The sequence below is a fragment of the Protomyctophum bolini genome (genome assembly GCF_963924005.1).
Source record: "Protomyctophum bolini genome assembly, chromosome: 10".
NCBI classification, from domain to species: domain Eukaryota; kingdom Metazoa; phylum Chordata; class Actinopteri; order Myctophiformes; family Myctophidae; genus Protomyctophum; species Protomyctophum bolini.
The window spans coordinates 40,546,683-40,560,151 of NC_137871.1; the positions used below are offsets into that span (position 1 = coordinate 40,546,683).

Below are 13,469 nucleotides of genomic sequence, written 5' to 3' on the forward strand. Positions count from 1 at the left end.
TAGGTGTAAAAACTAATATATACACTGTGACAATGTGTCATTCAATAAAAATCTTTATGTAAAATTACACAGCTGTAAATACAAAAATTATGAATGAAGTTGAACACATCGTAGTTGAAATTTAAACAATGTCCTTTTCAAAGAATATGGTAATTTCCCACACAAAACCAAGACAGGAAGGCAAATAAAAGGTTTCAGAGGCAATAATACAACTATGTACAGACTTCTAGAATGTAATACTGATGGCTGCAAGGCAGCCTCAGACAAGAGGCAGTGTGCGCTTAACACACCTGGAAATTGTATATACTGTATAACATGTTACATGTGTGGCAGGATTCACTGTGAACATGTTAGCTTTAGTAATAAGAAAAAATAGGAACACTAGTCATATTTAAGTGAGAGTAGTATATTATATATACAGTAATTCAGGGGTAAAACAGGTTGGCAACTAAACTCCGGCAACTCAGTTATATTAGGCCTAGCATTTTTTATACATTATGGTCATATTTCAAAACAAGAATACACAGATCAACATTACAATTTGGTCAGACACTACTGCTATGCAAAAATGTATTTTTGCTTAACATGGCTCTGAATACAGTAATACTGTACGTGTTTAGTTTTTTTTTATCAAAAAATTGGAAACTCAAGCATGTACAGTAACTAAGCATGTTAACTTTTGGAACACAAACATAAGTTGTATGGTCCATGACAGCATTGATATGTTAAGTGCTTGCTTTCACTCAGTGTCATTTCTATTTTACAATATGAACAAACTAGCCTGAGATGGGAAATAAAACAAAATAATTTAATCCTTTGAAAGGGGGTATACAGTATACACTGCACATGCAATAATGATTCAAGATGACTTTCAAGTCTTAACACTTATTTCTGACACAGTACTTAAGATGGGTACCCCTGTGACTGCTAGCTACTACAGTGGGGAAGTGTTTGTTGCTCAAAGCAATCAAACGGCATTGCACTTCAAATGTGTTCCATGTCTGTACAAAAAAATATGGAACTAAATGTTGAATTTCTTGCAAATGTCAATATCACCCCATAATATATGCTTTAACTCATGTTTGTCCATATCTTTCTACCTTTCATTAAACAAGCCAGACAAAGTCAGGAAAAGACGCTTACAGTGCAGCCTATCACCTCATATTTATGTCCCATTACTTTACCCAACCGCATCTTCAGGATTTGGCACCTTGGAACGACATCAGACGTTCCTGTATCAGTAATAGACGGTGCTCTCACTCCGCCTTTAGGGACCTGTGGTTTTGGATGATTAAGCACCACCACTGGCTGGTTTGGCCCCGGACGCTTCACCAGCTGGTCTACCTTCAGTGGCGCTGGGCAAAGGATGGCATTTTCACTTGAATTGTCTATGAGAGGTTGAGCCTTAAATTGGAACGCCTCGCTTGGCCTCAGCCTTTTCTTTTGAGGTTTCCACCAGCCTACTCGTATCCTTTTTAAAGACACGGTGAGGAACTTTGAGGAAGCATCCTCCGTGTTCTGTGACACCTGTGGGGGTTGCCCTGGAATGCCGTGGGTGTGTGCGTCCATGTCAAAAGCGGTGTTGGACAAAGCTTCATCTTGAGCCGTTATGGGCTGAGATTTTGGAGCAGGATTAAGATCATACTTTTTAGTGTCTTTTATAGGGTCACCGTTTCCCTCGACAATAGAAGGGTTCCCAGCTGATGTTGGATCATACTTTTTAGTGTCTTTCATAATGTCAGCTTTTCCTTCTTTCTTGAGTTTAGAAAATTTGATCTGAGGTGATGTTTGAGCCAGCCGAGAGCATGTATCGTTTTCCAACTTTACAGCATTGCTGGTCTCTTGGGTCACTGATGTCTTATGAGGAGAAACATCCTCCTTGACCACCTGGGCACCGCTTGCTGACACAATAGTCTCCTTCCTTTGCCCTGTGACCATGTTACTTGTCTTGGCAGAAACTGAAGGTATTGTCACAGGGGAGTTGCTTTTGCTCATCATCTGTAAAGCCTTCACTAATGGTTGCATGGCACCTTGGACTGCCCCTGGTTGTTGACACAAAGAAAACACATGCGAGATCACTGGGAATCCCTTAGGTTCTGGTGTATCACCTATGATGGGCCTAGTACCATTGCAACTCCTTGACTGTGTCCAAGCGGAGGGCTTTTGGCTTTTAAGAGTAGAATCTTCTCCCATTTTAGGTGGCTTTATTTGTAAAGGACTGATTGAGGTCTTGTGTCCATTTGGATTTGGCAAGGATGGCTCCACACTTACTTTCTCATTATGCGCTGAAAGCGTGTCTTGTCCATTTGTTGCTCTGAGAACACTATCAAACAGACACTGTTGCTTTTGGAGAAAAAGTCCATAATCATGTTTCAACTTCTTGTTTGGAGTAGTGCTGTCCTTAGTGCCGACCTCCACTGGTGCACCATTCACAGCCATTTGCAAATTCTGAAGATGGGTTTTTGGTTGACTGACATTCCTAGTTGAGACACTTGTGGGATGCTCTAAAATCGAACCGTTTGTCCTACATGGCATTTTGCTGGACAGGCTCCTCACACTGCTTATTGACAGATTATAAGGCTTCGCTAAAGTAATTGTGGGATATGCTCCATTTGCTTTCAATGTTTCTTGCGGTGTTATTTTGATTCCTCGTGTTCCTGCAGTCACTGTATTTGGTGTGCACCTGGCAACCTTGGGTGGATGAACCGTATGACATTGTGCTGAGTCCAGCATTTCTTTTAATGTTCTCTTGGTTCCACATGCTCCTCTACTAGTTGAATTTGGAATGCTTGTGGCTCCCTTTGTTGGGAAAACTCCAGGATGCTCTGCATTAGGAGTCTGTGTGTCAGAGAGCTTTCTATTAAGCGTGCACATTGCTGCACTCCCTGATTGTGCGTTTGGGTTCTTGGATGTGGAAGATAATAGTTTCCCAAATGTGGTATTTTGTGAACTTATGCTCCTAGTGTCTTTTGTCGTAGATTCATCTCCTTGTTGTGAAACAATTCTCAGCTTTAATTCTTTTGTCCCGTTGACGGTTTTCACCTCGATAAGCTCAACCAAGCAACCTGCAGGGATCGACACTTCATCTGGAAGTGAGACAGTTAGAGCTCTGTGGTGTTGAATTTGTTCACCTGTACGGGACTGCAAGGTTTCCCCTACTTTGGGACCACTGGGCAAATGTGTGTCCACTACTTTACTTCCCTGCCTGCCCTTTTCCATTCTGGCTGGAGGTGGCATGAGTGGTGCTGTGACACGAACAAGTGGCCTCATTGATGATGAAGAGTCATTTATTGTCACTCTTGGCAAGGAGTCATTTATTGTCACTCTTGGCAAGGAGTCATTTATTGTCACTCTTGGCAAGGCACTGGGGACAGGGGCATGAGGGGTTTTTATCACCTCAGGTTTATTGAGGCCCTTGCTGGGGGGATTCACGTGTAAACACTGAATGTGAGTGACAAGGAGGTCCTGCCTCATATAGCCCTGGCCACAGTACTGACATGTGTATGGATACTTTGTGGTATGTTGTTCGAGGTGTGCATGCAACTCTGCCTTGCTGTAAGACACATGATTGCAGTAAAAGCAGTAATATTTCGTTGCTGCCAAATGTTCCAACATGTGTGCATTGAACACTGCGGGGTCTGAAGAAACATATCCACACTTCTCACAATACATCACTTGTGTGGTGTTTAACAGAGAATCCAAACCTAATTTGTCATGCTGTCGATTCAATTCCGTCGTCCTTTGATAACCGGTGGGCTGCATGGCTAGTAGACAATAATCCTAAAGTGTAATTTCAGAGTATTGGTTCTTTGCCATTCATGTCCACTTGTCCAGGTTTCCCCATGCAGGAGGCGGGTACGTCTTTGCCACTCTTCCTCTTCCTGTATACAAATAACGAAAAAAATGTTGCATGATTAATAACCTAACAGTAACACATGGATGTAACAAAACATACCACCTGTCATAGCGCTTATCGTGGTGTCAGCCATCCGGAAGCTGCGCCCCCTCCCCCGCACCCAAGATCAAGTATAGGGTTTTCCTCCATGGTTTTCTCTCCGAGGCTAGGCTATGCATGCTAAGCGTTCCTGCACGTCACCAACCAACTGCATGCACAACAAACCAATGACGCATAACCATTCATTTATCAATAGTAACTAACCGCATTAACACGGCATACAAATGTATTATTAGTTATAATAAATTAAGAAAAAATAAAACAATGTCCCCCGGTCATAACGGAGGGGGGTTGCAAAGGCGAAGGCCCGATTTGACTAGTATTTACACGTTACCGCAAGGTAACGGGACAAATGATCAGTACACATACCAGCTGAAATGTTGTTAATCCACGCACTAGACCTTTATGCGTTTAACAGATGTAATCCACAAGTGTCAATATCGTTGATCAATATCCAGTAATTGGAGACGTTTGCTACAAACACACGGGCAGTCGTAAAGCGCTGCTAACGCTATCGCATCTCTCTTGTATCTTCCAATACGTAATGTGCGTACTGCACTGTTGCATATTCTTTACGCTGTTCACCTAGCAGCAAGACTTGTTGGCTAGGAGGAGTAAAGAAGGACAAGACGCACGGCGACTTACTTACTGGTAAGCGCATGCGCAGATAAGCGTGGTTGGCAGTGTTGCCGGGTTTTGCGAGAGAAATTTTTGGTGAATGTTCTCCCAGAATAGGTTTGCTGTGGTGCAAATCAAAACGGGCCTACATCCCGTTATTTATTTATTTTTAATTAAAAGTTAAAAAACATTACTAAGTGTTACCATTACTCATATAATAAGCGGACATGGCAACACTGGTTGGAGTTGGACCATTGCTTTGTATTGCGCATGTGCTGCTAGTTAAGGGCAGGCTCCCGCGTCGTTGCCTTCCTTCCTCCGCCCGTGCATGTCTTGACTTGAAGCCATTTACGTTCGCTTTCATGTCTGAAGATCCGGCCGGAAACAGTCGGTTTGTGTGTTTATAGTCTCGCGTTACCAGATTGTTGCCTCCGCGATTTCCAAACGCTTCATCATACAATATTGAATTTATATGATGTTCATACTATAGCATTCGGAGATTGTGGAATAGTTGTCTGGCTACGCGAGACTAGTGTGTTACCGGATATGGTCAGGATACGGTAGGCGGGCTATAGACCGGATCTGAACACCAGCCTTTCAAATGAGCATTATTGGCATGAGAAAACACGCCCATATGCACGCTCTCTCTGATGTAGTACTGTAAATACTAGTAGACTGTTTTGATGTGATTTTGAAAAAACTAATAACTACCGGTGACTCGTTGTGCATGAATTAAACTGAATCGAGGATCAGAACTAACTTCACAGTTCACACTTCACACACAGGAATCAACACACGCACGCACACACGCACGCACACACACACACACACACACACACACACGCTGGTGAGTGGTACATTATTTTTCTTTATTCTCTCTCTAGTCTCTTACTCACTCTGCGTTAATTAGTAGGGACTTACAAAACGAACAGCACAGACATCAATGTACACTACAGTACGGATCGTATCCGTTTATCTTCTATGCTTTTTGCATGACACGTTCACCACCACGGTTCACCCCTTATAACTCTATGGTTCACCCCGTTCACCCCCCCCCCCCCTATGTTCACCCCGTTCGGTTCATTCACGCAGTGATGATGAAACAGGAAGTGTTTGAACTTGAAGCCGAGCCAGTGTTTACCACCATAGACCACACCATTGCTGTGTTGACAGAGTTCAACTATCTATCCATGTGCAGGCTAAGTGCAGGGAGTAATACGCGGAGTCGCGGACTGGTACAACACTACACTATATTTACTGATAATCCACGCAGGCTATTAAAGCCCAGGGAGAGAACAAATAACGGACTTCTAACACCATCGTCTCACTGTCAGTGTCACTCTAATTATGACTTTGAACAAGCCATAAATAATCATGTTCGGCAGAGTTCGTAGACTGCCACTCTCTTGTAGAGTGTGCCATGCATTGCGGAGGTGAGTAGGCTATACAGCAATAAACTCTATTTAGCAAATAGCATAGCATATTAGTCTATTGATTATGCTATTGATGTATGTAGCCTACATCATGACACTTCTTAAACAGTTAAATGTTCTTGACAGTGCACTCACAGTAACTTTGAATTACCATATAAGTTCCACTTCCACGATTGTTGTTATGCTTTTAAAAGCTGTTGTGATACCCCACCACCCATCTTTCATCTCATACACTTATTTACCCAAATTATTATTGTAGTCCCCCTTGCTGTCTGTAGCCCAGCGAGAGCATGCACCATCATCACCATGGCATTGTGAACACTTTGTGGGATTTGCAGACCATTGTTGTAATTCATAATGACACAGCAGCGGTTGCATTCACTTGACCCTCCCATTTCCACTCGTCGCGTGTGTTCTTCCTGGTTATGACAGTGTTATTCTTCTGCTTCAGCAGAACACAAAGTCTGCCTTTCATTACGGCCAGGGATTTGATTTCTTCGTTTTACGGACATCATCGTCGGAGCATCGTCATGGCCTCGCAGACAACAGCAGCGCACTTCGATCTGCTGGTGATCGGCGGGGGTTCTGGGGGTCTGGCAGGCGCACGGAGAGCGGCAGAGTTCGGGGCCAAAGCCGCGGTGATAGAAAGTCACAGACTTGGAGGTACCTGCGTGAGTAACGAACACAAGTTAACTTAATATATTCTTCTGGATACCATACTACTGTTTGATCAACTGGCCGGTGCATCCGTCACGTGCAGATGCAGATAACCGGCGCACTGCGAAACCTCCATACTCCTTTTTGTAGTGGGATGTTTTTGTGCACAAAATAGTGTGTGAAATCATGTATGGTTCTGTTATTCATTGCTGACTTTTTAGCAGTGGATGTCTGTTTGTGTTTACCTGAATGGATACATTATTGCACAAGATACCAGTTACTCGTTGACCAGTCCAATATAATATAGGCCTAATATAATAGAAGTACCTTGAAGTTTAAAAGTCAGTAATGAATAACAGAACCATGTTCCCCCCTTCTTCCCCCATGTAAGGTGTCTTTGGGTACTTGGGGAAAGTGCTATATACATTAGGGATCCTGTTATTAATGGTACATTAGTTGTCTATTTATTAATTTATTTAGTACAAGCTTAAACCATTTTCTTTGTCACATTTTTTTCAGGTTAATGTTGGCTGTGTCCCAAAGAAGGTATTGTTCCCTTTTCTTTTACTGTTGCAATGGTCAGTGTCGGAAGACAATACAGACAATAAGAACAAAGACCATTTACAATTTAGGCATTTAGCAGATTCTCAAGCCCACTCAAGGTTAGGACTTAGTTAAAAAGCCTTTAATATGATGACAGAGCTGCTACATATTAAAATCAATAAAATGCCACTAGATGCCGACTGGTTTCAACATTTATTCATTCATTCAAACCTTCATTTACATTGAGGTTTCCCTCATTTGCAGTGTCGTCGAGATACAGTACAACATAATACAACATTTTCAAAGCAATAAACAAAAAACAAACAATGTCTTCCTCAGGAAGTGGCTATAAAGGCCTCTATAGCCACATATTTAAATTGTGCTAATAAACCCTGTGATAATCACACGTTGTCTTTTGCAAACAACCCTGCAAATAATGACTTTGATAGGAGTAATGTTGAGAACTTAGGCCTCTCTGTTATCTTGAGATGCTGTCTTTTTTATGTCTTTCTTCATAGGTTATGTGGAATGCAGCGGTACATGCTGAATACCTGCATGACCACTCTGACTATGGCTTTGAAAATGCGCATGCTCACTTCAGCTGGGAGTAAGTTATTGTTCTTACACGTATCATATACTGTATCACGTCTGATTTCCAGACGTGATAAAGGTTTAGGAAGATGACAGTTACTTCTTGGCAACAAAGGGATGCTTGTTAGATTGTCTGTGGAAAGTGATACCACCTTTATACGTTTAGAAAGCAGGTGGCTAGCACACACCCAGTTCCTGGCTGGTGCTGGACTGTCTAAGGTAGATACAGTGAAGAGAGGAAACCACCTTTATAACCCAGCTTTTCAGTCAAATATTCTATTTCATTGGTTTCCTTTTGCCTACTCCTCTCTTGTTGAGCAGTACCGTTAAACCACACCCTCTGTTTACACAAGATACCTCTAAATGATATGGTTGTTCGAAGGTTGCAGTCAACGGGCCAAACACAGCAGAAGCATTTAATAATAGTAATGAATATTATTTATTCCAGTACTCCCTGTTTACCCAAGATGACTCAGAATGATATGGTTGTTTGAAGGTGTCAGCCAGTAGGCCAAACACAGCCATGTGATCATGTCCACAAAGTGCTTTTTTATGTAAAAAAGGAGATCAGAAACACTTAAATGTCATGAATTATAAGTTATAAAAATGGGAAACATAAGACAGTGAATAAACGAGTTGGAACCACACACTCTGGCAGAGAAGATGTATTTATTTTCTTAAAATGGGCAAATGTATTTATTTTGGAATACAGTTCCATATACCACAATGCTATTGGGCTTCCTTTAGCTTCCCCTACCTCAGGGGTTTTCAACTGATTGTGAACCAGGGACCACCACCCTGACTAAGAATCAAGCTAGGGAACACTGTTGTGTAGGGAGGGTATATGGGCTAAGCTTAGCGCTTTCATAACACTTGCTAATGCTATGCAATATATACATACCACTGTTTCTTAACAGATGGTCCACAGACTGCTAGTGGTCAATGGCATAATAGGCCTGCAGGTGGCCCATGGGAAAATGTTTTAAAATAAAATGTCTTTGTTAGATAATGTATTAAAATTTGTTTAAATAATACAGTATTTAAAAAGTCCATCAAATGTAAGAAAATATTTGAATCGATAGCTAATAAAAACTAGAAATTAAACATCAAATGTAAGAAAATATTTGAATCGCTATAGCTAATAAAAAGATTTAAATTAAACATCAAATGTAAGAAAATATTTGAATTGATGGCTAATAACGAAAAAATGAAATCATGACTGTTAAGGCCTTGATTTCATTCATTGCACGATACTATGTGCAACAAATTGTATCAAGCCACGGCATTATTTAACTGAAATATACGAGTGGTCCAGAGCCAAAAGATATGTCTTTTGAGAACCACTGATCTATTCCTATCCCACGGTTACACTTCTCTTACTTTATCCATCCTCCCATTAAACTCAGGTTAACTGATAGAGCAGACAAATGGGCACATTTTCTAATAATGATGACTGAATCAGGTAAGCTGGTAGACTGCACCCTTCTTGAGAACTCCCTTTTCTGACAGTCCTGACTGGAAATTGCAACACAGTTGTGCCATTGCAATATACATTTAAGCTCCAATTACACCAGAGGAGCTGGTTGTTGGCCAATTCGTTAAAAAAAAAAAAAAAAACTGTGGTGGCACTCTCCGAATGTGCAAATCTATGAATGCGAAGTATGACATTGAAGAAGAGAAACGTTCTCGGGATTAATTGTTCAATTTGCCTTTATGATTTTTTTCAGAAATGTCAAGGCTAAAAGGGATGCCTATATCAGTCGCCTGAATAATATTTATCGCAGTAACCTTGACAAGGTAAAGTCCTTTTTTAAATTTACTCTTACCTCTAGAGATTAATCAAATTCACAACTAGTACTATTTGTCACAACAGTTTTTTAATGAAATATTGTTGTCCCTTAGGCTTTGTGGCAATGCACAGCAAGTTGTAAGTAACTCCTTTTCTACAGGCTAAAATCGAAATGATTGAAGGTCCAGCCAGGTTCACAGATGACCCTAAACCTACAGTGGAGGTCAATGGGAAGAAGTATACAGCGGACCACATCCTGATTGCCACTGGAGGGCGCCCTTCTGAACAAAGTGATAGTGAGATCCCAGGTAAAACAGTTAAGTGTTCATTGACATTATTCTGAAAAAGCAGGTGTTTGATTTAACAGAAAGCATGTAGTGGGAATGGGATTTATTTTAAGGGATATATTTATTTAATATTTTGGAAAGTTTATTTTAGTCTGGTATTGGCATTGGTGCTTTTAGCATAACATGGTGGAGCGTCCGTCTACTATGCATCTGAAAACCGTAATAACTAAACACATAGGTTATGTCATGTCTATACAGCCTACTGTATAGACATCTATGTATTGTGTATCTGATAATGAAATGTATAGAAGTTTATCGGATTTTTACAACAAGCACAAAATAAAGGAAGAAAAGAATATATAGTAATGGTTTTGTTTGTTAATAATTCCAGGAGCAAGTCTAGGCATCACCAGTGATGGCTTTTTTGAGCTCGAAAACCTTCCAAAGTAAGATATGTTATTGATGATAATGTTATTATAAGATAGTTTGCACAAAATAACATCACCGACTCTTTTATACCTGGTGTAAAGTGATATGACTTGAATGAATATGATGAATATGTCTTCATACTGTAGATGTGCATTCATACAGTATATATTAAATATACCATGCATCACCCCAACAGGCGCAGTGTTGTTGTAGGAGCAGGATATATTGCAGTGGAGATGGCTGGCATTCTGTCTACGCTGGGATCCAAAACATCTCTCATAATTCGTCAGTCAGAGGTACAGTAGGAGTGATTGGCTCATCAGAAATACCAGACAACTAAATCTTTATTTCAGTGCTCTGAGAATCTAATCTTTTTCATATTCACTGCAGGTCTTAAGGAACTTTGACACACTTATAAGTTCAAACTGCACAAATGAACTGCAAAGCTCTGGCATAGAACTAATGAAGAATAGTCAGGTGAAGTCAGTGAGTAAAACAGACCAGGGCCTGGAGGTGACACTTGTCACCAAAGACCCGGAGGAGAAAATTGTTACTATTGAAGGAGTGGACTGTCTCCTCTGGGCCATCGGTAGAGTACCCAACACTACTGGACTCTGCCTCAAACAGATGGTAAATATTTCCAGTTTTGCATTACAGGCCATTTAATTGGTAATATTAAATTAAATATTTAATTAGATACACAACCAACAGACTCGATCTTCTATTTAAGAATGTATTGCATCCCCATAATGGGGTGCTATAGGGTTGATCTTCTTTACATTTGCATGTATTCCTTATTAGTTTCTTCTTTCAGAATGAAAGGCTATGTTCCCAGAGAGAGTTTAACGTGGTGTTGTAATTGTTTTTCTGTGATTAATTAACAGCTTAAATAAATAGGCACTAGAGTACGGAGGTAAATACCAAAAACCAAAGAGGCTTGCTTCAAAATGTATTCTTGTCTGTGTTGTTTGTCAGGGCATTGATACAGACAAAAGAGGCAATATTGTGGTGGACGAGTTCCAAAATACCAGCCGCCCGGGTATCTATGCTGTTGGGGATGTTTGTGGCAAGGCCCTTCTCACACCTGGTAGGCTCTGCATAAAATCATGTTTATAATATTGTAAAGACAGGGAAGTTTGTAACTGGTTGATGTTATTTCCCCTGTAAAACATTTGTGCATTTCATAGTATGTAGGTGCAATTTATTTTGTACTGCCTCGATATTGATATATATATATAAACAAAAAATAATAATTATATACCAATCAATATCAGTAGCTAAAACCTGTAACTGATCAATATTTTTTGCATTATATTTTATTGGATTGGTGTATTTTGGTTATTTGTTCTGAGTTGCATTCTGACATAAGTTTTGCGCATGGGCAGTTGCCATTGCTGCAGGTAGAAAGCTGGCACACAGGCTGTTTGACGGAAAGACCGAATTCAAAGTGGACTATTCCAACATTCCCACTGTTGTCTTTGCCCACCCACCCATCGGTACCGTTGGTCAAACGGAAGGTGAGAGTGCCCTTACTCAAGATGTCCTTGGTTGGGTTGGGGGTAAGATTCTGCATTTAAGGGCACGGTGGCGCAGTTGGTAACGATGTCGCCTCATAGCTAGAAGGTTCTGGGGACGCTATTGGCGGTGGGGGCGTGTTCTCTCCTCCACGTCATCAGTGCCCTAGTCTCACGTAGGCAGACAACTATTCCACAATCTCTGAATGCTATATCGTCTGGCATTTCCGTTCACGGAAAAAAAATATTTTGACTGTATGACGAAAGCATTTGAAAATTGAGAGAGGCAACAGTCTGGCCACATGAGACTATATCAACCCACTATCAGCCCAACCGGTCGGTGAAAATAATGGGTGAAAACAAACTGGGTTAGAAAAATCGTGGGATTTTTTTGTTTTGTTTTTTAAACATCAAATGTCAATTTGTCCAAATGTCCATTTCCATTACAGTATACAATAGTACAGCAGTGGTTCTCAATTGCGCTCTATTATACTTTGATGTTACAGCGGAGGCCATTAAAACCAGCGGGAAGGAGAATGTAAAGACTTACACCACTTCCTTCACACCAATGTATCATTCCCTCACAATTAGGAAGTCCAAGTGTGTCATGAAGTTGGTGTGTGTGGGCAAGGAGGAGAAGGTACAGTATGTGTCATTGGAGGAAAAGTCTTAGACTGACAGCAGCCATTTAAAGGCAAAATATCTGTACCTGCTACTGCCTTAAACTGAATTCTTCTTTCCAGGTGGTCGGCCTGCATATGCAGGGCCTAGGCTGTGATGAGATGCTCCAGGGCTTCGCTGTAGCCATAAAGATGGGAGCCACCAAAGCAGATTTTGACAACACCATTGCCATTCACCCCACCTCGTCTGAGGAGTTGGTCACAATGCGTTAAGATAAAAACAAACAAACAAAGAAGTCCCTTGCCGCCCAATATCACTAGAAAAAAAAAGATTGATATATATACACACCATATACTCTCGCAACAGCTTAATAACTTGTTGTTGACCTATTACCTACATAGTTTTCCCTCTAAGTGACCTTATTTGTGTGCAGCGTTTGATACTTTTTCCATCGAATTTTACTTAAATGGACCAATACGAAGTTTTTTCAATTGTATGTGGGTCTTTCAGGTGGTGCAGATCAATTTCATGCAATATTCAGGATGATTATTGTGAATTAGAATTTAGAAGTGGTGGCCCTACAATTATTGTTGTCAAGTTATTTGCTTGGTAAAGTCAAAGCATTTCTCCTAGTGTATGTGTATAAATATAAACCATTTCATTTGTCATGACATTTATTGAATGAACATTAATGCAAACATTGCTGCCCGTTTTTTTTCTACCAGTCCAAGGTCACAAGCTTGCCAAGTATACAATCTACTGTACTGTAAACAGATTCATTAAACATGTCAAGCTTTATCTTTCTCACTAAATGCAACTTTGCAGATTTTATTTTCTTGGATGCTATCTTTTGTGAGGATGTGGAATTGTGCCTTTGTATTAATGTCTTGTCTTGTAGTTGTATCAGTGGACACTGGACAGTTGGCCAACTAATGGGAAAATAACCACTGTACGGTCTGTGTTGCGCATTTCCTGTAAGAATCTAGCGGAACGAGAAGTGATCATGTTCTCACGAGAACAGCACGAGAACAC

The 13,469-nt window shown here is 40.7% G+C and overlaps 2 protein-coding genes across 4 annotated transcripts; one reads left to right on the forward strand and one right to left on the reverse strand.

Annotated features, from left to right (window-relative positions):
• Positions 1-35: 35 nt before the first annotated feature.
• On the reverse strand, positions 36-4,484 carry znf518b (zinc finger protein 518B). Its single transcript, XM_080774842.1, has 2 exons — positions 4,325-4,484; positions 36-3,881 (listed from the first exon to the last, which is right to left on the reverse strand). The coding sequence occupies exon 2, from the start codon at positions 3,760-3,762 to the stop codon at positions 1,126-1,128; it is 2,637 nt and encodes an 878-aa protein (XP_080630968.1). The 5' UTR covers positions 3,763-3,881; positions 4,325-4,484; the 3' UTR covers positions 36-1,125.
• Positions 4,485-5,698: 1,214 nt separating this feature from the next.
• gsr (glutathione reductase) lies at positions 5,699-13,249 on the forward strand. 3 transcript variants are annotated; one of them, XM_080773917.1, is made up of 13 exons: positions 5,699-6,006; positions 6,458-6,677; positions 7,183-7,209; positions 7,725-7,813; positions 9,525-9,594; positions 9,747-9,894; positions 10,265-10,319; positions 10,499-10,598; positions 10,693-10,932; positions 11,278-11,389; positions 11,688-11,819; positions 12,323-12,456; positions 12,560-13,249. In XM_080773917.1, the coding sequence occupies exons 1-13, from the start codon at positions 5,948-5,950 to the stop codon at positions 12,707-12,709; spliced, it is 1,536 nt and encodes a 511-aa protein (XP_080630043.1). In that variant the 5' UTR covers positions 5,699-5,947; the 3' UTR covers positions 12,710-13,249. The 3 variants fall into 3 exon arrangements, with proteins under 3 accessions (XP_080630043.1, XP_080630044.1, XP_080630045.1); XM_080773918.1 differs by having other exon boundaries at positions 6,461-6,677; XM_080773919.1 differs by having other exon boundaries at positions 12,408-12,456; positions 12,560-12,697.
• Positions 13,250-13,469: the final 220 nt, after the last annotated feature.